General features: G+C 36.7%; 1 protein-coding gene across 2 annotated transcripts in view; it reads left to right on the top strand.

The window, feature by feature from the left end:
* Positions 1 to 15,309: 15,309 nt before the first annotated feature.
* st6galnac5a (ST6 (alpha-N-acetyl-neuraminyl-2,3-beta-galactosyl-1,3)-N-acetylgalactosaminide alpha-2,6-sialyltransferase 5a) overlaps positions 15,310 to 25,211 on the top strand; it is a 62,840-nt gene continuing 52,938 nt past the window's right edge. For both annotated transcript variants that reach the window (XM_055058267.1, XM_055058268.1), the window contains exons 1-2: positions 15,310 to 15,466; positions 18,750 to 18,959. In XM_055058267.1, coding sequence (XP_054914242.1) covers positions 15,452 to 15,466; positions 18,750 to 18,959 — 225 coding nt within the window. In that variant the 5' untranslated portion in view covers positions 15,310 to 15,451. The remainder of the gene's footprint in view (positions 15,467 to 18,749; positions 18,960 to 25,211) is intronic.

Here is a 25,211-nt window from a genome sequence, read left to right on the forward strand (position 1 = left end):
CTCAATTGTTCTCAGAGGGTTCCTGAACATAACACAGTAATCACATGGCGCACAGCAACACATGCTCAAAGGGAAAAAACGCTGCATATAATGAAAGGTTTTGCATCCCTCTGCACCCACAAGATGTCCAGCTGTCTTTGCAGATTCAGTTCTGTGAAAAAGTATTTTCCTCCATAGGTATCTCCTCTGTCCAGTTTTGTTTGGGCTAGATAAACTGAGAAAATGCAAAATGCGGTTTTCAAATAAAGATTTTATTTATTGAGGGAAAATAACTATTTATATCAGCCTTACCCTGCATGAAAAAGTGGTTGCAGCTATTTTATGTGGTGGCTTTAACTGGGATCCAGTGCTTGGACTGGTAATACATTTATTTTTGTCCATTCTTGCTTTCAAAATTATTTTAATTCAGCTATCTCAGAGGATTTCCGAACATGAACAGCTTGTTTAAGGTCATAATTAATGCTGCAGCTAACGATTATTATTGCAATTGGTTATTCTATCAATTAATCAGGAAAAAAGAGTAAACATTCTAATTATTTTTATTTACAAAGTAAGATTATTTTATGCAATACTAAAATATACTAAAAATACATAGAAACAAACAATTAAGCTCCTATTTCTTAATAATAAAATACACTTTATTGTCTAAAATACAAAAATATTGCATTTATTCAGCATGCTTGATCATTTGTAGCAAAAAATGCATCTACAGATGAGTAAATGCAAAATAAGTTCTGAAATAAACTCCTTCTGGCTCACTTAACATCAACACAATGTAGGGCTGACCTGTATCACTTGTTCCAATTAATAAGTTACTCTTAATACATCGTTTCCAAAACTCTGAATCGGAAGTGAACCGCCATCTTGTTAAAGAAGCGCAGCAACGCCTGATAGATGAGCTTCAACAAAAAGAAAGTACATATATATCAACTTTTAACGAATGTTCAAGAGAAATTTGAACAATGTGAACTATCTGCCTCTGATACTGCGTTCACACTGCAACTTGAAGTGATACAATTCCGATATTTTTGTCAAATCCGATTTTTTCTTTACTTCCAAATAAATTCGACCTGTATGTGTTCTGCAGCGTGAACGGACAAACGACCTGAAAATACGCCGCATGCGCAGTAGGGGGCGCAATAACGTCAGCAGCGTTCTCAGTGTTCTGCCAACCGCCATAAAAAGAAGAAGAAGTGCTCGGTGTTTGCGGAAGTAAACGTGGATGCTAACGGTGGAGTAGTGCTTATATATATTTGAAGTTGTCCGACCGGAGCCGCACTTTAACAACTTAATCCTCATTATATCAGGGCGCAGAATAATGACGTTTGTCGAGTATCAATGACGTTCAATTCGGATGACCGCGACCTGGAATCGGATACATCGGATATGCAAGTGGCCTGGGAAGCATCGGAAAAGAATCCGACCTGTGTCGTTCAGACCGTCATGATAATGTCGTATACGAGTCGCATTCACCACCTGGTGAACAGGAAGAGGCTTTACGCCACGGAGGAGCTTCATGGACGCATACTATTGACGTTTAAACGGATTTGTGAAGGAACTACTAACTCTTCACGTCAATAACAAGCTTCTGGTGACCGGAAGAGTAAGTACATGTAGCAACAAACACTATCGTGTCCGTCTTAGCTTTCATTAGCTAAGCTAATTTTGCTAGTCCGGTAGTAAGAACTACAGTAAATATCTCTGATATTTATCTTAGTGTTACACAGAGGTGGGCAGAGTACTCGGAAACTGTAATCTAGTAATAGTTATAATATACTTACATTGTTTATAAGTAGATCGGAACAAGACGAGAGCTGGTTCTAAGCTTGTGGCTCGTTTATTGTTGTCTTAGCAACTGACGGTCGCTATGACAAAATTCCCGGAAGTGTGACGTCACACGCCCGGAATTTGAACCAGGTGAAACTTCTGGTTTTCAAATAAAGATTATATTTATAATAAGACACCTGAGAAGTTCTGTGTAGAACACATACAGACTGAAAAGGTTTTTAATCTAAAATGCAAAATGTATGCATTGTTTATTCTTTATACTGTTTTGGCTTATTTATTTTCATTGCACATAATTTGGCAACAAAATGTTTGGCTACAGAAAAAAAAAATATTTAAAAAAAAAACTAAGTATGCCTGTAAATATGTAAAAGTGGTGCATGTAAGAGAAAAAAAAATACTGCTCTGAGTGTTGTTTTTTGGAAGTTTTTTGAGGATATGTCCTTATTATTTTATTATTAGCTTACAATTATTTTAATTAATGAATCATCACATTAATAATAATAAATTTGATAAGGCACAGTCAGACTTTGACTAGGTCAGAGTTGGTCTTGATGTTATAGTTTGGCTCATTGTTGTGCAATTTCAATTGGACTGAGATGTCGCTTATTTTCCCAAAATTAAAGCGGCAAAACATTCCTTAAGAAGTGGTGTTAAAACGAGAGGAATAACTTCACTTGGCTCGCTAATTTTCCTCTAGTTCCTCAGATTCAGGTTTCTGCAGATGCAGTGGGAATAGTAAAAAAACAACCATTCGACATCAGACTTCAGATATATCTAGAGCTTTATCCAGAGAATTCAATGCATAAAACATTTTACATTAGCATTACACCCAGATCATCAAAAAGTCCAACACATGACAAACATAGTTACCTGCAACGAGTTGAAAAGGAAAGACAAAAATGCATTTTTGGGAATTGCTCACCCGAGCACCAAGCAATTCGATCTTCCACTGTAAAACAGACCTTTTTGTAAGAATATGTATTCCCTTAATTTAAATATATGCATTAGAAGGTGTGTCCTCCCTTGCAGGCTGTTTTAATGTTAATTTTATTACCCTGCTTGAGACCTGCTCGTACTAGCCGACTCCTTCTTACATTCCAGATGAAAATTTATGACCTGCAGCTAGAAGCAATGGCTCTCTGTCTCAGTAATTCAACAAGACACTGATTTCTATTTTAAACAAACTGGCACAAAAATCTAATGCCAAATAATAACTATAAGTTTGGGTCTAAAAACTGCAGGGTTATCTTCTTTTAGGAAAAACTCTTGGAATACCTGAAATATTTTGGAAAATATTTTAGGTAAAATAGTTTCCTGATCCTATTGTATTTCAGTAATATAAAATGCATGCAAATAGTATGATTAGAGACTACTTATTTAGAATGTGCTGTTAATGCTTAAGGAAACTATCTTAATACATTTGATTATCCAGAGAAGACTTTTCTTACAAGTTTTAGTGTTTACTGAACTCTTAAACCAACACTAAAGAATTCACTGATTCTGATAAAAGATAAACTCTCTGTGGCTGGATACTCCCCTGTCTGAAGGCCCTCTTTAATAATTTATGTGAGTTTAGAGGCAACCGTTGTTTTAGTTGTGGATCTTTTTCTAAGTTTACCTAACTCAAAATGTTCATGCTAGATTTAATATTTCATATGCACAAAGATTGACTGTCTCTGAAGTTATGGTAACCAAACTTATATATTCTTCAGTTGCAACTCTTAAAACTGTAAATCCGCAGCTTCTGTTCTCCTGCACAGAGTAATAAATGACTTTGGTATTCTTTAGTCCTTCAGTTCTGACCTCCAGTAGCTCCCTCTTCACCCATGAGGCTGTTCCCAGCATCTGGCCATGCTTTATTTCCCCCCTGCTAGAGTGAGCATGTCGGGGCGGATGTGAGTTGCTCCCTGTGGACCCTGATGATGAGACGGAGCATTTACATTAGCCCGGTGAAGCAGGAGCCGCGGCACACTGCCAACCCTCCGGGTCTGAGCTTACAGCCACACCATGTGGTGTGTTTAATGTCAGGGGAATCCAGGCCGGTCTCTGAGACAGAGACAAACTGGCACGCAGTCAGATCATAAAGTCAGATAAACAACAATACTCAGGAAGTTAATTAGCTGTTACTCCTGCAGCCAAACTAGTCGGAAGCCAAAAAAAGAGAGACAGGCCTCTGAACCGCGGCCAGTAATTACCAGCAAGTGGAGCTGGAGAGGACGGAGCCTGACCCTCAATCCTCTGCTTTGGACAGACAGCAGGTTTCTCTGTTGGAGGATAATTCAGGATGGAGAGAAATTGGAAATTACCTTTGACACAAACCGTAACCAACCATCAAGGAGGAATTTACTTCGGATTTCAGCACATCTATTTGCAAAGATTCAAATGACAATGGTGCTATTTGTGAGAGGGACTAAATTTGAGTTTCCATTAGCTGGAGAGGTGGATAAATGCATTAATGGTAGCAATATTTTAAGAAGTGCTGCATTATGCAGAGATTTTTCTTTTTGGGAAATCAGAAAATTGGAAAAGTGCTGCTCTTTATTCCAGCTGAGTTAAAAAAAGGAAGGAAATAACAGCAGAAATGGGTTTTCAAAGTACCACAGTATAGAAACAACTCATTTATCTAAAAAAACAAACATCAGAGCAAATATAAAGAAAGGAGGAAAAAAGAACAAACAGAAGAGATTGCACAAAATGATGAAACACATGAACAAAACAAAATGTACACAGTTATAGCATTAAAAGATTGAAAACAGCAGTGATTAAAGCATGGAATGTAAATATCCACAGTAATCCACTGTGGATATTAGTAATTTACATTCCACACAAAAACACAAAATTTTACCAAATATGTTTAGTTTGTAGTGCAAATATCTTAGCTCACTTAAAATAAGACAGATACTAACGTACCAAGAATGTCAGAAAGATTTTTGAGTTTGTTTTATGTCAATTCCTGAATATTGTTGAAAAATTACTTGTTCCATTGGCAGATTTGTTCACTTGTAATGAGACATTTTTCCAATGTTATAAGAACAATTATCTGTTTTTTTCTCAACAGTAAAGAATTAACTTAAATCAAGCTTCTATATCTTGCTGAAGTTACTTTTAAGTTAGTTTTGTCTTATTTCTAGTGCACTAAGGTATTTGCATTAGAAACTAGACCAAAAATACTCAGTAAGATTTTGCGTTTTTGCAGCGTTGTTACAGCCTACGTGGTTTTGATTCTGCAAAACATTAATGACTCACAAACAGTGCGCAAATAAAATGTTTTAACAGTTTGTTCAAAGTTTTCTTGGATCATAGCAGAGCTAATAATGGATTTGGTGGAAGCCATCGAAATGAAATGACGTCCCGATTGTCTATATAGTCAGGTGACTATTTTCGGAAACTTTGGTTGTCAGTTAGAAACATGGATGTCACTGTTGTCTAGTTTTGTTTACATCAATTATCAGGTCATATTTTTAAGTTTCTCATTCCACATGAATTAATGCTCTTCATCTACAGCACCAATTTACTGTGGAGTTCCTCCTGGCACCTTACTAGGTACTGGGTTGTGGTTACTTCAGATGTTGATTTCATCATCTTATTTTAGTACACTTGAAATAAGATAAAGCAAACTAAAAGTAACTTTTCAGCAAAATATAGAAGCTTGTTTTAAGTAAATGATTCTTGAATGTTAATTTTAAAAAGTACTAGTTACACTGGCAGTTATTTCACTTGTAACAAGACATTTTTCATGTTGTAAGTCTTTATTCAAGAATTATTGGCTTAAACAGTTACTTTTAAGTTATTTTTGTCTTAATTCATTTGTAGACAAATATTTGCACTAGAAATTAAGGGGAAAACTCTTTGCAAGATTTTGTTTTTTGCAGCGCACAGCTCCTCGACTGATTAAGTCTACCCTTGTAATCCTGCTCCTCGACACCCACAGAATCGAAATGGGGGGAAAAAAAGAAGTAAAAAAATGTGTACTGAATCTCAAAACAACAGGTTTGTGTGAACTTTAACTCAAGTCATTCCTGGAGCAAGTCTTGGTGTGAGTATGCAACAGATCGCGCTGTGTGGGCGGCTCAGCTCAGCATAACCTCACCGTGACCATCAGGCCACGAACAGACCCACAGATTTAAATTGTAAGCAGCCTAGCATGCGGGTGGGCAGCCTCTGGAGCATGCTGATCGATCATAATGGCCCCTTGTAGCACCAAGGTTAGGGCGCTCCGGGCGTATTGTCAGGGCCAGCTCGATCATGATGATGAGGCTGCTCATGGTGGGGGATGCTGATCAGTTTCTTTAACATGCATGAATCTGTTAGCTCTTGCAAAGTTATTGTTTATCCTGGGTTTGATTCTCTTACTTTCTTGTTTTCTGTAATTGGCTGCAGATCCTGACCCTTTCTCTGATTTATGAGTGAAAGCTTTCCTCCTCTGCGGTGCTGCAGGGGGACTTTGATGGGGGACTCTGACTGGCTTTTTGTCCTTTCCATAATTAGAGTACATCCAATTCACCCTGTTCATTACCCCTGGGCCCTGTGACAAATGATGAGCCAACATGTTTTAATGTGGGCTTTCTGGAAGTCCTGTTTGGGGTGAATGAGCAACATCACATGCAAGCGAGATGAGAAAAGCCATAAATGCTAAATGTTAAATGGATTTCTGACGGCATAGTGCACAGACGCAAGCTATTTGGTTCAAGATTGCAGCAAAAACGTCAGGAATTTTTCAGGTTCAGGTTAATAAACAGCATTCAAATACACTGCAAAAAACACAACATCTTACCAAGAATGTTTGCCTAGTTTTTAGCAATATTTCAAGTGTACTAACTTTTAAGTAACTTTTCAGCAAGACACTATTTCCATGTTGCAGATGAAATAATCTGCCTGTGGAACAAGAACTTTTTCATCAACAATAAGGAATTATTGATTTAAAACAAGCTTTTTGCTATAAAGTTACTTGAAATTTTAAATTTGCCTTATTTCAAGTGAACTAAGATATTTGCATGAGTACAGCCTTGCCCAAGTGGCGATGATATGTAACTTGTGCCAAATCCAGCCCAAAATATTTTTTTATCTGGCCCACTGCACTCTACGTTACATAAATATAACTTTCAAAACAACAATTGTGTTCTTAAAAATAATTTTATCAATCAAATCAGAGCAGTTTTTCTTTTCTGTATACCACCAAATGACATCGTTGTGAATAAACGTTAAATATTACTTAATTTCAAGAAGTCCTCATCGAATGCAGAGACAGCATTTTATTATTATTTAATAGATTTTATCTGTATATTCTGCCACAAATAGACCTTTGTGGTTATAACATGATCTTGACATGGCCTAAAATTAAAAGGAGTTTGACACTTCTGATGTGTTCACACCTTTTGCGTGTCAAAAACCCATCCAATGCGTGTGCACTTTGAATGCAGATACGCTTACCAGTTTGCTCTATACCTACCTAATGTTTTGCACGTCAGGCATTCAAAGGATATATGGAGATGCGTCAGAGGCACCAAAATCAAACTAGCCATTGTTTTCTGTTGCCTTCCTAATTGTCGGAAGCACTTAATGTGTCAAATGCATCAAATCGCCCTCGAAGTATGGAATGCACTGCAACAGGCCTTCAACATGCCTCCACATAGACTTTGAATGTAAACCAGATGTGCCTGATGTTCAAAATGCATTTAGTGTGAACACACCATTACGCTATCCCGGACGAGCCCCCAAATTTTGTTACTGCACTGTCCAGGGGTGGATAAACCAAAACATAAAGATGATCCATCAGCTGCAATTCACAGCTATACAGTTTTAAAGTAATTTATTTGCAGTGCATGATTTTGCTTTTAATTTGATCACCAAAATAAACAGGAGAAAACTCCTGCATGTTAAACAGATTTAAAGGTTGGGGCGGGCAGAGGATGTAGATCTATCTTCACACTCAGGTCTACATTTTTAAATGTCACCTTTTGGTACCAGTTCTCAAAATGCTTATTTTAATGTTTTGTTCAAGTGTCTGCAGAGGGAAACAGTGCATCACAAGCCATGTGAGACGTATTTTTAAATGCTTTTCACATCTAAACAGTGCTGTACATATTTTTGATTCTAATTTTCTCTTCTGCTTTTTCTTTTCGTCTGGAATGCACTTTGACATTGCTTTTCATTCAAACCTTCATTTTCCAATTTCTACTGAAAATGGAGGACAGCACGCTGTTTTTCTTTGAGAAAAAAATTTGAATTTTCATGCTATTCAGAAAGCAACTCAAGGATGCTGATTGTTTACACAAGGTTTGAGGAGACAGAGTATTTGTAAAATTTTAAATATTTGATCTTACCAAGCAAAACAACTGAATAAATATTACAGAGCTTGGGAAAATTTGTTCAAATCTCTTCATACAGTTATCTTTGTCTTCATTTAGTTTATCTATTGTTCTTAAATATGTTTAAGATGAAATAAAAGTATATAATTCCCAGTTGATGATGCTAAGAGTAAAACAAATATTATGGTTTGTTCCACAGAGATGCAGTGTTGTTGTTTCTTGTCTGTTTTGTATTTATTTATATATATTTTTTAGCCTTTAGCTACACTGGAAAATCTGTAGATTTTTAGATTGACAAGACCGGCCCAGTAAAAGTTTTAGGAGGGCACAGCTAAAAATGTATAGAGGTCCAAAACTGACTTAATTAAAAAAGTTTTTCTGTCCTTACACATCGATTTTCATCAAGAAATATATATTTTCTTTTGCCATTTCCTCTTCCTTGTGCATGTTTTTTTTTTCAAGAAAATATTTAAGAATATTTAGAAATATATATTTTTATATATTTGAAAAGTGAATAAATATATTTATATGCATTTATGGTAGTTACATTTTATAAGTGCAATTAATTTGATAATTAGATTAAAAATTAAAGTAAAAATATATGATTTAATACATGTATATGTATAAGTGTATATATATTCAGTCTTGATTGAAGAAAATGACCCCCCTGCCCTTCTATGACCTTAACTTGATTTTCTGTGGGGACCAGTGCGGTGGCCAACATTTTTAAAGACGGGGCCATGGCCACCCTGAGCCCTTCTTTTGGACACCACTGTGTTGATGGGACAAAACCAAATGAAGCCCTTTCAATCTAGACTTGGGGTAAATTTCAGTAAACCTGTGTCAATCATTAGCCTCAGTCTTAACAATATTTAATCCTTCCTACTTTTTCAGTCAGTCAGTCATTAAAAACAACCTGTTTGCAGGATCTGTATTGACGCTTTGTGTATTGGGTCAGGACAGTGTCCATTAGGGGATTTGCTTCTGTGCTATGACTGTGCATGCATGAAGAATAAGGTGATGGGAAGCCCCAGCTCTAACCAGGTCTTTAATTAAGCTGCTCCCTGAGGCGTGATGGAGGAGGGGATCGAGTTTCAGGGGTGGCTGGGTTGGGGGTAAAGAGCTGGATCAGGTGGTTCATAAACTGATTCAGCGCTCCAGGTCAAACTTCACATAGAAAGACGCTACATGGAGTCTCATCCTCTGATTTTAGAGAATAGGTTTTCTCCTTATGCTCAAATAGAAGAAGAGAATTTGTTTTTTATTATGCAACACATGCACAAGAGGATACAAAAGTTTTTGTTCTCCAGTTTCAGTCCAGGGCTGCTTTTTGCTAATCTCCAACATTTGAAATCCTAAAGATGCGATTGTTACGTCTGCTCCATAAAATGTTCTTCCACTGTTGCTTTTCCCTGTTCACCTGTTAGATAGGTAAGCTTTTAACTTTATCTCTGCTGGATCTAATCACTTATTCTTGTTTATGTTGTTTAGGTTTTCATGGAGACTCAAACCAAAATTGTTCTTCTGAGTCTTAAATTACATCCTCATGCAAAGAGATCAGGGTTTTCAATCGTTTATGCACAACCATTCAAATTCAGATGTGAAAAAATCATTTCAAAACTTCTTCCACACATAATGTGATGTTTATTCTGTATGATTTAACTGCAGAAAGAAAAAATCTGCTGGAAAATAATAAAAGATGCAAAAGAAATAAAATCACTTTTATTTGCAATACCCACTTCTCAAATGACTGGACAAAAACAGATGAAGGATGAATTGAAAGGTTTCTCATCTAATTTGTCTCCTCTGGTAAATCAATCTCTGCTTAAAAAGTAGAAATGTATCTTAATTACAGTTGGAGAACAAAAGAGAGCAGGAATTATAAAGATGTTATAAACAACTGGCTTGTATTTGTTTAATGTGTTCACTCCTAAAGTCACACCTTTAGATAAACTAAGTCACACCTGCAGGAGTGTGACTGCAGGAATGTGTCTCACTGTTTGGAGACACTATTTCACCTGTGGAAAAAATATTTCCATGTTCACTTTTTTTTCCACCAAGATTTGTTCTTACAATTAACTTTCCAGATGATAAAAAACAAATACTGAGACAATCGAAGAACGCAAACAGAAAGTAGAGCAGCGCTAAATATTGAGTTGAAAAGAGAAATAGCTGGAAAAGAAGTGAATCTTTCTGTTGGTCTGATGTTCAGAGGAAATCTGTTTTATACGACAAAGTAAGAAATAGATTAATAAAATTATGAGAATAAAGTTGTAACATTCTGGTTTTATTTTTGTAATGCAACTTTATTATCATATTTATTTGACTTTTTTCTTGAATTGTGATTATTCTTGTAATATGACTGTATTTTTGTAATATTACAACTTTATTCTTATAATATAACTTTAATTGTAACTATTACTTTATTCTCATAATTTTATGACTTTATTCCTGTAATACTACAAGTTTGTTCTGGTATTATTTTGACTTTATATTCATAATTTTATCACTTTATTTTTATACTATTGTGACTTTATTCTCGCACGACTTTATTATCAAATTATCTTGACTATTGTAATTTTATGACTATTCTTGTGTTATTTCAACTTTATTCTCATAATTTTATTATGTTATCCTCGTAATTTCATAATTTTATTGTCTTTGTAAGTAGAAGCATGTTTTCTACTTCAAAAATGGACACATTTTTTATTTTAAATTAATTCAAGACAACAGATCTTTTCACTTCCTCATTTCTGCTAAATATTGACATAGACAGTGAAATATGTACAATCATCAAACTTTGGAGGTTATCATCACCAAATATGTTCATATATATTATGTTATAGCCATAGTTTAAGCCTGACATGTTTTCCTTCACTATAGCAAAAATTGAGTCAGAAATCTTCATTTTAAAGAAATTATAAATCATTTTTAAACAGAGTTCAGGTATGCAGCTGATTCTACCATCACTTTTCTTTTCATTTTATTTGAGCAATCCAAATAAAATCGCTTTAAATGGAAATTGCTATTTCCATTTAAAGTACAAAATGGAAATAACAAGAGAAAGGAACTGGAAAATAAGACGCCTCAATAACCTTTTGTGACATGTTTAGATTTTGTTTTTGTGGTAGAAGCTGCTTTCTGATCCACAGAACTTTTGATGGTCTGGTTTTACACTTAAACCTCCAAACTGCTCTAATTGAATAGAAAGAAGAACCATTTTCACTTGTATAAGGGTAAAATTACTAGAGATTAAAAACTCCCAGTTTCCCATTACTTCCCTTCAACAAACACAGAAAGAAAGAAAAAATCATTCGAGTTAAACTGCTTTTCTGGAAGGTATTGTTAGCCGATCCAAACTAAGAGGTTTCATGTTATTTCCCGTGACTCTGATGGAAACACTGAAGTGAGTTCAGGAAAGTCCAGCTATTCCTTCAGGACTGTTTATAACCTCAAGTCGATTGAGTGCAATTTCAGGCAAACAGGCGAAACGGTTCAGCAGCTCCTCTCAGGATTAGCTTGTTTTTATCTTTGAAATGTAGAATGTGAAGGAAAAATCCTGTAAAGATATTTTAATACCAAAGTCTGAAAGATTAAAATTAAAAGATTTATTAAAAATAACATTCAGCTGTGTTTTTTTTCTCTGACTGGCTTGTGTCATGACGCTGAGGATCCATGAAAGAGCGATGTTTTAATGAAGAAAAAGCACAAATAATCCAAAGTCCAGGCAGCACAGCCTGAACAGAAGGCTAAAGTTAAAAACTGGTAGCATCTGGTATCAATGGAAGACTAACAACAGGTATGACGTGACAAGACAGCTAAGCTGGACAGATACGACAAAGACCCGACAAAGACACAGAAACACAGGTGGCATTAAATACACAGAGGTAATCAGGGAACGAGACACACCTGGGAACAATCAAGGAGAAGACAGGACAACACGGAGACTCAAAGGACACAGAAACCTAAAATAAACACACAGAATAACTCAAATCTTTACAGCTTGTTTTTGTTTAATTCATCCCTGCTTCTGTTTCTGTTTTTGGAAAAACTCAAACATCAATCATGTTTGAATTTTCAGAATTTTGATTAAGAAAACAGCTGAGTTTGTAATTCTGTCAATTCATGTTGAACTTTGGATAGACTGCAAATATTTCTCACTGTTCATTTGTAATGAGAACACTTTCTTCCAGACTAATCTCAAACTGTTAAGGTTTTTATTTGGACTATTCTCTTATGTAAACCAAACGTGCCTGATGTTTGAAGCACCGTTAGATGACGCTATCCCGGACGAGCCCCCAATTTTTGTTATGGCACTGTCCATAGGTGGATAAACCACAACCTAAAGATGATTCACCAGCTGCAATTCACAGCTATACAGTTTTAAAGTAATTTATTTGCAGTGTAATATTTTACTTTTAATTTTATCACCGAACAATTTGGTGGACCGCCAAAACAAGCTTCTTTTTTTGGTGTAGTTACTTTGTTTCTTTGTTTACTTGTTTCTGCTGTTTTGTTTTGTTTTTTTGTTGAATTTTAACTCACTTCGTTTATATAGCGACAATTCACAACATGTCATTTGAAGGCATTTTGCTAAAAAGTTTAATCTAGTCATACACTTAATTTGATCCTAGTTATCAGACAGTGAATTAAAGCTGCAGTAAACAACTTTTACAAAAATATCTTTTATACATCTGTTGAAACTGTCTGATGTAAAAGGAGACATATAATCTGTGAAAAGCTTGATCTCCACCTCCTCCCTGAGCTGCTATTGCCGTCTGAAAAAATGCACAACAATCAACCAATCAGAGCCAGGAGGCGGGTCTTAGAGCTGTTCATCAATAATTAACCTTCTGTTGCGGGAAAACCTTTTTTCAGCCTCAAGTGTGGCCATGCTAACTATTATTGGCATTCATGAGGTAGTTGAGAATAGCAGAGGGTGAGCTCAAGAGTGATTGGCAGCGCTAAGACCCTCCTCTCGGCTCTGATTAGTTGTTTCTCACAGAGTGGTGTAAATTTGTAGTTAGCACTGGGAGAAAGCAGAGGAGCTAGATTTTTTTCTTTTCCGATTATGTCTTATACTGTCACATTGGAATGATGATTAACGTATATATTTTTAAAAATAAAAATGATATGCTGTAGCTTTAAGTGCAGTTAATTATTCAAGTAGTTAAAGTTTTCTATCTTGGGAAACCCAGAAGATGACATTCACTCCTCCTTGATGTAGCTACTGTAAACAGTTGCTTGCTTTGAGTCGTTGACTTAACAGCAATCCCTCATATGAAGCATGCATGTAGCGACAGTGGAGAGGAAAGACTTACCTGCTTAATAAAGGATTTAAATGACGCATCTTGATCAAAAATGACACAGTTGTTCTTTACTTATGCATTTAATATGCATTTAAAACATCTGGTTGTGGTTATATAATCAACTACAAACAATTTTCAGTTTATAAAGTTTTTTTTTTCTACTATCTGTAAAAGAAACAACAAATATTTTATGTTTTCTGCAAATCAGCTGCATCATTTTGTTGTCTCAAGTTTTCTCTTCAAGCAGCTCTTTGAACTTTGGCTTGAGAAGTTCTTTATAGTACACAAGATATTAATATTAATGCATTAAAAGACGCTGCTGGTGCGTGAGATATGAAATGCATCACATCCAGCAGGATTAGAGAGAAATTAAAGCTAAAAGTTTTAAAGCTTTTAAAATCCCATGTGAAAAGAAAAAAGACCAAACACCCCTTTTATTGTCAAGATTTGGAAAAATATTAGCACTTTTCTTTTAATTTGCCAGTCAACTCTGCAGCTTCTAACCACAAATAAACAATAAATTCATGAAATATAAAGACATAAATGGTAAATGTTCCTCAATTGGGTGGAAAATTTGAAACATTGTTTACTTTATGACCAAAAAACAAATTATGAGTCACTGATTGAAAGATAAACCTCAAAACATTAGAAGCATTACAGCTTAAAAGCTAAAAACCGGATTCTGGTCCATTAGTGGCGGCGAGGAAGAAACTGGATGATATTATTATGAAATAAATATGTAAAAAAAAAGCTTTGCTAACTCTTTGCAATGTGTCGTTAACCAACCGTTTAACTAAAAGGAAAGTTAGACAATAGAAAAATGTTGCAGGAAAGAAACAAGTTTTAATGTTGTGGCATTAAGAGGTTTTATTATAGAAAAAGAAATTATTTTTTAAATTTGTGCTAAAAGGTCAAAATGCATTTTTTTCTTAACCCGGTGAGATAAACATCTTTATCCAACATCATCAGCTGTATTTAATGCAGAGTAAGAAACTTTTCACAGCAGATGTGTTCAGCTTGGAAGATAATTTCATTCCTAGTGAATCAGCTAATTACACATCATACAAATATCTAATGAGCATTTCATATAAACTGAGATCAAGTGCAGGTACATCAACCAGGTATCTTATATTTAGTTTAATTTGTCAGATTTATTTATATAAAACATTCAGCAACTCATCTGAATATTTGAAAGATTATAAACAGACTGAAAACTTTTTGATTTGGGGAATATTTTAAGGTTTGTAGGGGGAAATAGAAAAGATGTTGTAAAATAAGGTTTATTTCTGACCCCTGAATTAAAAACATATTTTTGAAATAAGTGGAGCCAAAGTGCAAAACTAAATGTTGGATAATCTGAGAAGTAACCTGAAGAGGGCTTTGGTCCTCACAACCTGCACTGCAAAAACACAACAAGTATTTTCAGTCTAGTTTCAAGTGTAAATAAGACAAACTTTTCAGCATGATACAGGAGCTTGTTCTAAATCAATAAGGAGCTTTTTCAGTATTGATAATAAAAAAAACTAACTCCAATGGGAGATTATTTCACTGAAAACATTTCCATGTTACAATTGAAATAAACAGATTAAGTGAATATTAAGGATTTATTGACTTAAACTGCATAGAAGAAGTGAGAGAAGAAAAAGACTGTATTTTCTCTGAATTATTTTTTCTGTTTTCAGTGACTTTAATCCTCATCCGTAAAGCAGTCACGATTTATTTATGCATTTATTTCGACCCCATAGTGAAAGTTGTGGGTCTCCCTCCTCTGCGCTGCGCCTCTTTTGCGCTGCGCCTCCTCCAGCGCCACCGGAAGCCGGGCGGCGTTAAGACCCAGCAGATGTACAGTACAGCAAACATCTGTCGCCGCGGTCTGCGCTCCGTATGAATCGCGCCCGGACTCCAGTCTGGAGACACTCTCGCTCCGAGGCGGGCTGGGATCAGGACCGGAGCGGATCCAGGGGCGGGGAGGATGAGTCCGGACCATGAGAGCAGAAAGTGGAGCCAGACGCACTGAGCCGCAGCGATAAGACAGCGCGCAGCAAAATGAAGACACCTATGGTAAATGTCTCAACTGTTTGGGGGGATTATTTCTTCTTCTCGTTTCTTCGAGTGCAGCCAGATCAGGTCGCCTCATTGCATCTCGATGTCGCTGAGGGGATTAGAGGCTCTGGACATCCAGCTGTGCGCGCTGTTTGGCACCAGAGCTCCGCCACAGCCCGGACCTCAGCGCGCCGTCCCAACGCTAACATTTCATTCACCCAGCTCAAAAAAGTGCAATAAATCTCCAGTTATTGGATGTTTAGGGGCGAATTTTGATCTTGGAAAAGTGAAAGTCAGTTGGATTTGATGCGATTTCATAGAATCTCTTTGAACTTTTAGTTTTACTCGTCCAGTTGATGCACATAAGCAAAGAATGTGACGTTTAAATTATAAAATAAACGCGGAATAAAAAACATTATTCTTTCGTTTTCGTCCGTATAAAAGCAGTATTTTTATTTTACAAACGAGGAGAAGATTGTATTGCAAATGCAGGTTAGATGTGTTTTGTTTTAACTTGAACTCAAACTGAAAATGCCTGCATGAAATAATCACTTCTATCATTTCTATAACTTTTTTCTTTATCCATGGGAATAAAACATTAGTTTTTAATTATAGCAGATGGGAGATTTTGTTTTTACTCTTTTAAATATTAAAATCTGCGCTGCATCCACAGAGAGGTGGAAGGTGGGGAACCTGCTATGCATTTACAATGTGCATAATTTATGATTCACTGATCAGGCATAACATTATGACCTCTGACAGCGACCAACATTTATTTTTTCATTTTAGCATTTTTTTTAGGAGGATACTTTAGACTCCCAGGAAAGATGTTTTTCTTCAGCACCATTAAATGGACTTGATGCATAATGAAATATCATGAAATTAGTTATTTTTGCACCATTTTATGTAAATGTTGGTCTTTTTATATTACACAGCATGTCAGTGACACATTGCAAAAACTAAATCTTACCAAATGTTTTTGGTCTGATTTCTAGTGCAAATATCTTCCTACACTTCAAATAAGACATAGCTAGCGTCTTATTTGCAACTTTTCAACATATATAGGAACTTCTTTTAAGTCAATAATTCCATAACGTTGATTTTTAGAAGTACTAGTTCCACTGGAATTTCACTTATGGGAAAAATGTCTTATTGTAAGTGGAACTAGTACATTTTAAAATCAATATTAAGGAATTATTGGCTTAAAACAAGCTCTTACGTCTTGTTGAAAAGTTTCTTCCAAGTTAGTTTTGTCTTATTTCAAGTGTACCAAGGTATTTGCACAAGAAACGAGACCAAATATAGTTGGTAAATTTTTGTTTTTGCAGTGACGCTGAGTTGCCTCTAGTTGGTTCAGTCACAGCTGCACAGCATCCACAAGGTGTCTCTGTAAAAATGCCTGGTGGAAAAACCGGCGACACACGAGCTGGTCATAATGTTGTGCCTGTTTGCGTTTTTACTGATATGAATATGATTTCTCTCGCTCCAGTTCCTGCCTGCAAGTTAAACATTCAGAGTCTTTTCCAGCACATTGATGTTACAGCAAAACAGAAGATTAAATTCATACTAAACCAAATCAATGGCTGTTTAAACTTTATGCCATTTTTACATGATTTACAGACTTTGAAACTTTCAGGTCTATCAGTTCACATTGAGGCGCCAATGAACTGGTGTCTAAATGTGGTTGTTTGAATGGTGACATCAGTGGAAAAGCATTAAAAAAGCATCAATTTAAAGGTTTTGTGGTTTCAAAAAATCCAAACAATACCAGGATTATTTATTTTATTTGTTTTACGTGACCTACATTTTAAACTCCAGCTAAATAAACTCCTGAATTTGTGTTCTGGTGTTTGGTTCTGGTTTCCCTCCCGAGGTAATGAATCTACCTGTTGGTGGAAAATGTCATATCGCTGTGGGTTTGTTGGGAAGTGAGTAATTCCTCGAAGCGGTGGCAAGATAACAGCCAGTCAGACGCAAACGCACATATCTGTCTCTGTGGGAACCTGTTATTAATGTTTCTCGTTCCCTTACTTTAAACTTCGCTGCGACGCCTTTCTCTTTGCTTTAAATGTAACAATATAAGCTGAAAGCTCACAGTCCTTCTGTTACTGACACAGGCAGAGAATGAGAGGCGGCAGGAACCGGCGAGACGAACGGCGGCATGGAGCCTCTGCCTAATCTCTGCTCTCTGACTGTCGCAGAGATAAAAACACCCAAAATGACAGCACAGATGCTGTTTTTAGCTTAAACAAGTGAAGATTTTCTCAGTTTAAACAGATCGGAAATTCATTATAGTCGCAGAAATAAACACACTGCAAAAACAAAAAATCTTCAGCAAGTATTTTTGGTCTGCAGATGTCTTAGTGCGCTAGAAATAAGACAAAACTAACTTGCAAGTAATTTTTCAGCAGACTTGTTTTAAGGCAATAATTTTTCAATGATGATAAAAAAGAAGTACCAGCTTCAATCTCATGGGAAAATGTTTTGTTGTAAGAGAAATAATCTGGCTCTTTCATCAATCTCAAGGGATTATTAATGAAAACAAGCTGCTATGTCTTGCTGAAAAGTAACTTGTTACTATCAAATGTTTCAAATGTTATATTTCCAGTAGAAAATGGATCAAATTTACCAGCAACATTTTGTGATTTTTGCTGACGGAGTACCGCTGGGGTTGCAGGAACTGTCACCAATCAACAGTTCCTGCTGATTGGTGACGTTACCAATCTGGACGTTTTTGAAACGGCTCATTTTCCAGACACCAAAAAACACAAACTTATTGCTAAGCTCTGTCTGGATGTTTGTTGGTTGTTTTTTAAAGTCTCGTCTGCTCCAGTGGCCTTTATTCAGCAGTTGTCGGACAGGAAAGTGGGGCATGAGATGATGTTTTCTTGCGTTTTGTATTATTTCAAGTCCATTTAACAAACAAACATGAACCTGTGACTGCTGCGTCAAGGAGTAAGGCCTCCACGGGTCACGCTTTGCCTCTGTGCTTTGAAACATAATTTTAACAGTTTTTTTAGAAGCAGTTGAGAACCAAACAGAAGCATAAAAACACTAAAAATGTGAATTTTGCATCATAGGCCTCCTTTAAATTCAGTCTTTCGCCAACACAGAAGCTTAAGTGGTTGAATCACCTCCTCACCATGTCATCACTCTGCAGAGGTCTGGTAACGAACCCTTCATTAGCTCCAGGTGTGAAACACGCAGGAACGCCCGCGCGTTGAGGGCCGACCTTCGACTCCACCGGCCCAGTTCAAGTTCAGCTCGGCTAATCGGTCTGCATCTGCGTCTCTGTCTCCAGCGCCATGGGGTAGCCGTGCTTCTCGTCCTCCTCCTGTGCGCCAGCTTGTTCCTCGTGTACAACGGCAGCTTCAACAGTCCTTCCAGGGAAACTAACGACACCCGCAGCCGACAGCATGAACATCTGCAGCAGCCGCCCGAAGCCTCCGGCAGCGCGGCGAAGCCTCACCTGCCGGCCCTCCAGGGATACATCGGCATCATCGACCATAAGGTAGGCAGATGTGGCTGTTCTGTAATTCAGCGGGGTGAAAAACTCTGAATGTGCATCTAATGCAGTGCACAGTAGCAGCCGGAGCCTTTGAAGGTGAAGCCGGTTTCAAATTTCCTCCATTAGGAGTCCAGCTCTCGTTTTCCACCTCCAACATGAAAGCACACACATGCTCCCTCTTACTGCCGTCCGCCACTCATCTACTTAGAGGCGGAGAGGCTCCTCTCTGCCGTTTATCACAATTTTCTCCAACAGTGTTGCGCCACACTCAATACCCACCTGTCGTTGCTAATAACGGTTTAAGCTACAAATGAAATCCTCGGCTGCATTCTTCCCCTCTAATTGATAAACCCAGGAGACCCTCAGCGAGCCGAACCCTGACGTCACCGCCGGGTATCGACTTCCATCTGTTTACCAGGAGAAAACAATCAATGTGAGTAGCAGGGAGCTAAAGGCTCTGCAAGTAAAGCAGACCTACCTGCTCACAAGGCTTATTCAGGCAACATTTTGTTGACGGGCTGAATCTTCCTTTATTCTACTGAACAGGAGTTGTTCTCCCACGGCGGTTACTTTACGGTGTGCATCACTCCTTTTGTGTCAGGTTGATTCTAATAAAAATTGTCCTGCAGGTTTTTGGTCTTTTTCTGTCTCTCTGCAGCCATTCCACATCCCTCAGAGCTCTTATCCTCCATTTGTGATACTTTAACATCTCTCTGTGCCCATTTTGCACGATATTTTCCCCCATTTCACTGCAGCCATTTTGCAACTTTCAAAATTCTTTTGCATCACTCAGCATTTTGTAGCTACTTGTGGTCACTTTATGCCTTTTATCTGTCTGTTTTGTGTCCCTAATTACTAATATCTGTCCTGTGTGGTATTTTAAAGAGTCTTAATGGCATTTTTTTACAACCTTTAGATGCTATTTTTCATGTTTCTCTTGGGATTTTTCTGCAGCCGTTAGTATTTCTTGTCATTTCATATGACTTTGTTATGATGTGATGACTTTGCGTTGCATCCCTGAGGAGATCCTTCCATTTCATATATTTGAAAATCTCAGACTTGGCATTTTGCATACTTCTTCTCTCTGTACCTATTTTAGATGTTTCAATCATTTATTTCATATTTATCTCATTTGATACCTTGACATCTATTTGTTTTGAATGCTTTTTCTATTTCACTGCAGCCATTTTGAAACTTTCATAAGTCTCTTGCATCTTTCTAAACATTTTGTATCTATTTGTGGTCATTTTATGCCTTTTTTATTTGTCCTTTTTGCATCCTTAATTACTATCTGTCATATGTAATATTTCAAACTGTCTCAATGGCATTTTTTGCATATTTTAAATGCTATTTTTCACATCTCTGTGACTTTTCTGTAGCCTTTCATATTTTTTTTTCATTTGGCATCTCTTTGTTGCGATTTGATGACTTTGTTTTGAAGTGCTGCATCCTTGAGAAGAATTACTTTTCGTTTTATACACTTTGATGTCTGAATTGCTATTTTCCGCACTTCTTCTCTCCGTTTTAGATGCTTCGGTCTTTGGTTTGTGTTTCTATCTCCACACATGTTGCATCTGTTTGTGGTCATTCTATGTTCTTGTTCACTCATTTGACTTTCCGGAAAAATTAAATCCATATTTTCTTTTTTATGAATGTAATTTTTTAAACTCCCTTTAATGACTTTTCATTGCTATTTGGAAAGTTATTATTCTTTTTAATTATTCTCTAGATGAAATTGATATTTCCTCTACCGCTTCTATTTCCCTTCTTTCTATAGCCGTTATGAATTGGTTTCAGTTTCTGTTTTTGACATTTTATGAGTACAATGTTCTCTATTGTTCTGCTTCTTTCTTGTCTCTATAATTATGTATCAATCCACATTTAATCTTGCGTCTTAAAATAATTGGGTGTCTCCACTCTCTCTCTCTTCTTTGTATCCAGAGTAATTTTGTACCCTGCTGTCCTTTTGTGGTCATCTTTGCCTCTCTTTGTTGCCATTTTGCATTCCCTGCCTCTATATGACGATCTCGACATGAAAAGTCACTGCTGTGGCTTCGGGTTCCTGGTCTGGTTTCTAGTTGGCCCGTTCTCCAATCCATCTGTGGCAGGACTGTGGACACCATGAGTGGCAGCTCAATTCTTGCTGCCATCTCTGTCTCGGGGAGATCTGCCAGCTTCTGGAAAGCGCATATTGTCAGATTACGGCATTTGCATATGAGTAATTGCACGGCAAGCTGCGTGCATTTACAGAAGGCTGCTGCTGTACAGATTACAGAAAATCAACAGCATGCAAAGCTTGCTGCAGAGCTTTAGGAGTCGACATGTCGTTCCTGAACACCAGAAAAATTAACCTGGTGGGTAAATGACCGTCAACGTTAAACTCAGCCTTGATGGAGGTATAAACAAAAAAATGAAACAGAAACATTCAAATGTGTAAAACTTCAACATTATATAAAAGCTGGTCACAATAACTAATTAATCAGTTTATCACATGAGAAACTAAAATTATATTTATAATTTCTAGTCTGATGGTTAATAGTTTTTGAAGGTCAGTTTTGTTTACGGAGACTTCATAATCAATTTTATTTATGGCTTCATTTCCTCTGTGTTTATCATTTTGATTGTTTTATTTTGAATATTTATTATGTCTTCCAGTTCCACTGCTAGTTGTTTATTATTAGTCTTTGAGAGACCAAACTTGCATTACTTTCATTATGAAAATGGTCTCAAAACCACAATATGATTGTATATCGCAATAAATACTTTTACCCAAGAAAACTTGTTAAGCCCACATGGTTCTCAGGGCTTTAGGGCAGTCATCCGTCCAGCTGGCAGCCATGTTTTTAAGATAAAATATGTTTATAGTTGACAGGAAATTTGAACATATCACCTGATAATTATGCGTTATTGGTAGACTGGAAGATTAATGCATAAACACCAACTATAAAGTCTTTAAAAAAGGCAATAATTAAAGGAAGAACTAAAATAAATAAGCAATGCCAAGTCTGGTGGCCCGCCAGGCCTATAATACACTGAGGGAAACCCTGAACTTTATATGTCTTGAAAGAAATCTGGATTATATTTTAAAACGAGTATAAAAAAGAAAGACTGGTCTTAGTTCTGTCAAATAAACACAGTTTCAGTTGGTTGCTTTCCTGGAAGAGATGCAGTTAAATTTAGTCTTTATGAGTTAAACAATCATTCAGCAGTAATTTATGGCAGGAAGCACAATTTCAACTGTAAGGCCCAAAGTCTGAGGACGTAGTGAAACTGTAAAATCACCTCACAGACTAATTATTTTGTTTTTGCAGCATTACTTTAGTTTGTTGAGGTTTATTCTTTCTTTCTTCAGTCATTTTGTTGTAAAATCACAGATTTGTTTTGGATACAGGTGATGATTAGTCATCTGGCCAATCATCATTGGCTGTTTATGTGGCTCTAGAGATTACAGACTAAACACTAAGTCTGCTTAAATATTGTTACCATTCAAATCAGTGCAGTTTTTATCTGTTTACTGCCAAATTATATCAATCAGGTCCTCCGGTTTCTTGAGAATTATCATGGAAATTCATACAAATAAAACAAATTCCTTCGCTTTTTTGTGCTGATAGCTGGGAGTTTATTGCAGATGTTTCTCAAAAATGGTCAAAAACGTTCTTGGGTGTACTAAATAGTTTTTGTTCATGGCTTTTCTGGCTGTCCTGTAATAAAATTTAACTGAAAACTGAGTCTGAGATGGATTCCTTGTGTTTCTCAGACTAATTTCATCCTCTGCCATTGGGGAGAATTTGCTGGTATTTGGTACAATTTCTTTGTGTTTCTATGGCTGCAGGCTCTGGTTCTGGAACAGGAAAGAATCGGTTTCATCAGAAGTTGGAGACAGCCTCACTGGGAACAGCAGGCCAAACAAATCCAAAAACTTTGGAGTCTAGTTTTTCTTTCGTTTTGAACAAATAAACAACATTTTCAGAAAAATAACTGTCTTGCATCACCTCCAAGGTTATTTTGATGCCATCCATCATGGGGTTATGTAGTTGAAGTTGGAATCAGCAGCTTCACTCACTAATTATTTTTCATTAAATCCATAAAAAAACCATTTCCTTCTTCTGTTAATTGTTTAAGATCGCCAGGTGGTGTTCATAAATCTCTCCAGTTGTGTTTCAGTCCTGTTGCAGATGAGAGATCGGCTGAATTAGATCGTATTAAACATGCAGTGCTCGTTTAAAACAGTGTTATTAAATTAAGGTGGTGATATTAAGGCACTTGGTTGCAGGTATATTGTGATAAATCACATGATTTGTTTGGTGAAATTGTCTCAAAGCACTTATGTGTTTCAGAAATGAAGAATAAAACAGGGACAAGATGCATTAATCGAATGAAACCTTTCTGTTGATGTAAAGATGTGGCTCCATCTTGGCTTTCTGGTTGTGGAAATGTGAGCTGGTTCTTCTGCAGAACCAGTAATGATTAATCACTGGAACTGGAAAATGTCTTCTGATGTTTCCACGAAGAAGCGATGTGTGTGAGCTGTTCATTTTCTGTTGTGATCCCAACTGCAAGTTAAAGAAGGATAAATTGTTTATTAAATTATAAATTTTTCCATTTGGGTGACATTATTACAAACTCAATTTTAAACCCTAACACGAAAATATTAGTTTTTTTACAAGTAGAACCTCGCATTTTAAGATGACTTTGAAACGCCTCGTCCAGCATTTACTCAATTTATCAAATTTGGCTAAATATAGAAAGCATTTAAAAAGAAAATGAAATAAACTTTCATTTGAGCCTAAAAAAACATGAAAACTGGATGCATTTCTTTTAAAACATTATTTTGAGGTTTGGATCTAAAATGAACTTCATTCCTACAAATAAAGGAAGAACTTTATTTGCTTAATGTTAGTTTTTGTTTCTTGGTCCCTTTTTTTTACTTTTTATTTTGGCCAATGTGACACCCTGCCTCAAACTGTGCCTGTCTGCTTTCATTAAAATGATTTACATCTGGTAACCAAACCTAACTTTTAAGAAAGTCATTTAAAAAGTTGCTTTATTTTGCCCTTAAACAAATAGAAATGATTTAGTTAATACCAACTAAACAACATTTAACCTGATTTAAAGTTACAGTTGGGAAAAAGTGGTTTGTATGTGGGCCTCTTGGTTTTTTTTCTAGCAATTCAAATCATTAAAAATCTTTGCTTTGACTTGATGTATCAGTATAGGTTTTAGATTATTGACAGAAGACAAAATCTGTGTAATCTGTGCTCCAGAGGTGCAGTTAGTCTTTTCTCTTCAGTCACTCTGATCGCTCACATATCGAACTCGGCGTTAGATGAATGTGCTATATGTCGTATTTTAGGACGCAGCACATTTTGCCCGGCCTGAAAAGCCAATACTCGGTGACCATGTGTGTTTTGATTTGATGAGGATTTGTCTGCGATGCGTCACTGAGCGCAGCTGTGGATGAGAATTGATTTTCCTCGAGTGAACCGGAGCAGCCGAGCATCATAAGTAAACCGCAGGTTTATTTATTTATTTTTCTTTCTTTCCGCTTTTAGCTTATTGGCATTTTGGTGACAGGGGACATCATTAGGGGCCACGGCTCCTCTGCAGATCGGTTACACTTCTCCACACCAGCCGTTTTATCGTCCCACATATTTCTTGTAATCAATACTTTGATGATATAGATGCGTTTTTCCACTCCAGAACGCTGCCCTTTCCAGTTCTGAGGACTGCGTCCTCTGTAGGATACCACATGGCTTGTAAAAGTCATCATCCTTATCTCATTTTTGTTCTCCTGCAGCACTGAATGATCAGTGTTTAGAAAAATCCTCCGACTTGACCATTTGTCTTCCTCCTCTTTGCTGCCTGACCTCTTTGCTATATTGATCTGTCTGAGATATAAGCCAGCCGGCACGCAGCGGTGCGATGCCAGTCAGCCTTTGACCGCTTTACTTTATCTTCCACAAGAGTATTAAACCCTTCACAACACAGAAAGTGTCAGAAAGGCTGTGTGCTATTCGTCAGGAATTTTAAATACTTTTTCCTCCACCGTCTCTGCCTTATTTTTGCTCCTGAAAATCCATAAAGATTTCCGCGCTTAATATTTTTACTGCTGCATGTTTGATTTGGGTCACAATGAAGGGTAATTTCTTTCTACTTATGGAGCAGTATTGGTAGGCCTGCAAAGGGAAGAGACAAAATAACAGGGGCATAGCCACAAGGGGGGCTAAAGGGGTCCGGCTCCCCTTAAAATCTGAT

The sequence above is a fragment of the Poeciliopsis prolifica genome, unplaced genomic scaffold (genome assembly GCF_027474105.1).
Source record: "Poeciliopsis prolifica strain line A6 unplaced genomic scaffold, Auburn_PproV2 SCAFFOLD050, whole genome shotgun sequence".
NCBI classification, from domain to species: Eukaryota; Metazoa; Chordata; class Actinopteri; order Cyprinodontiformes; family Poeciliidae; genus Poeciliopsis; species Poeciliopsis prolifica.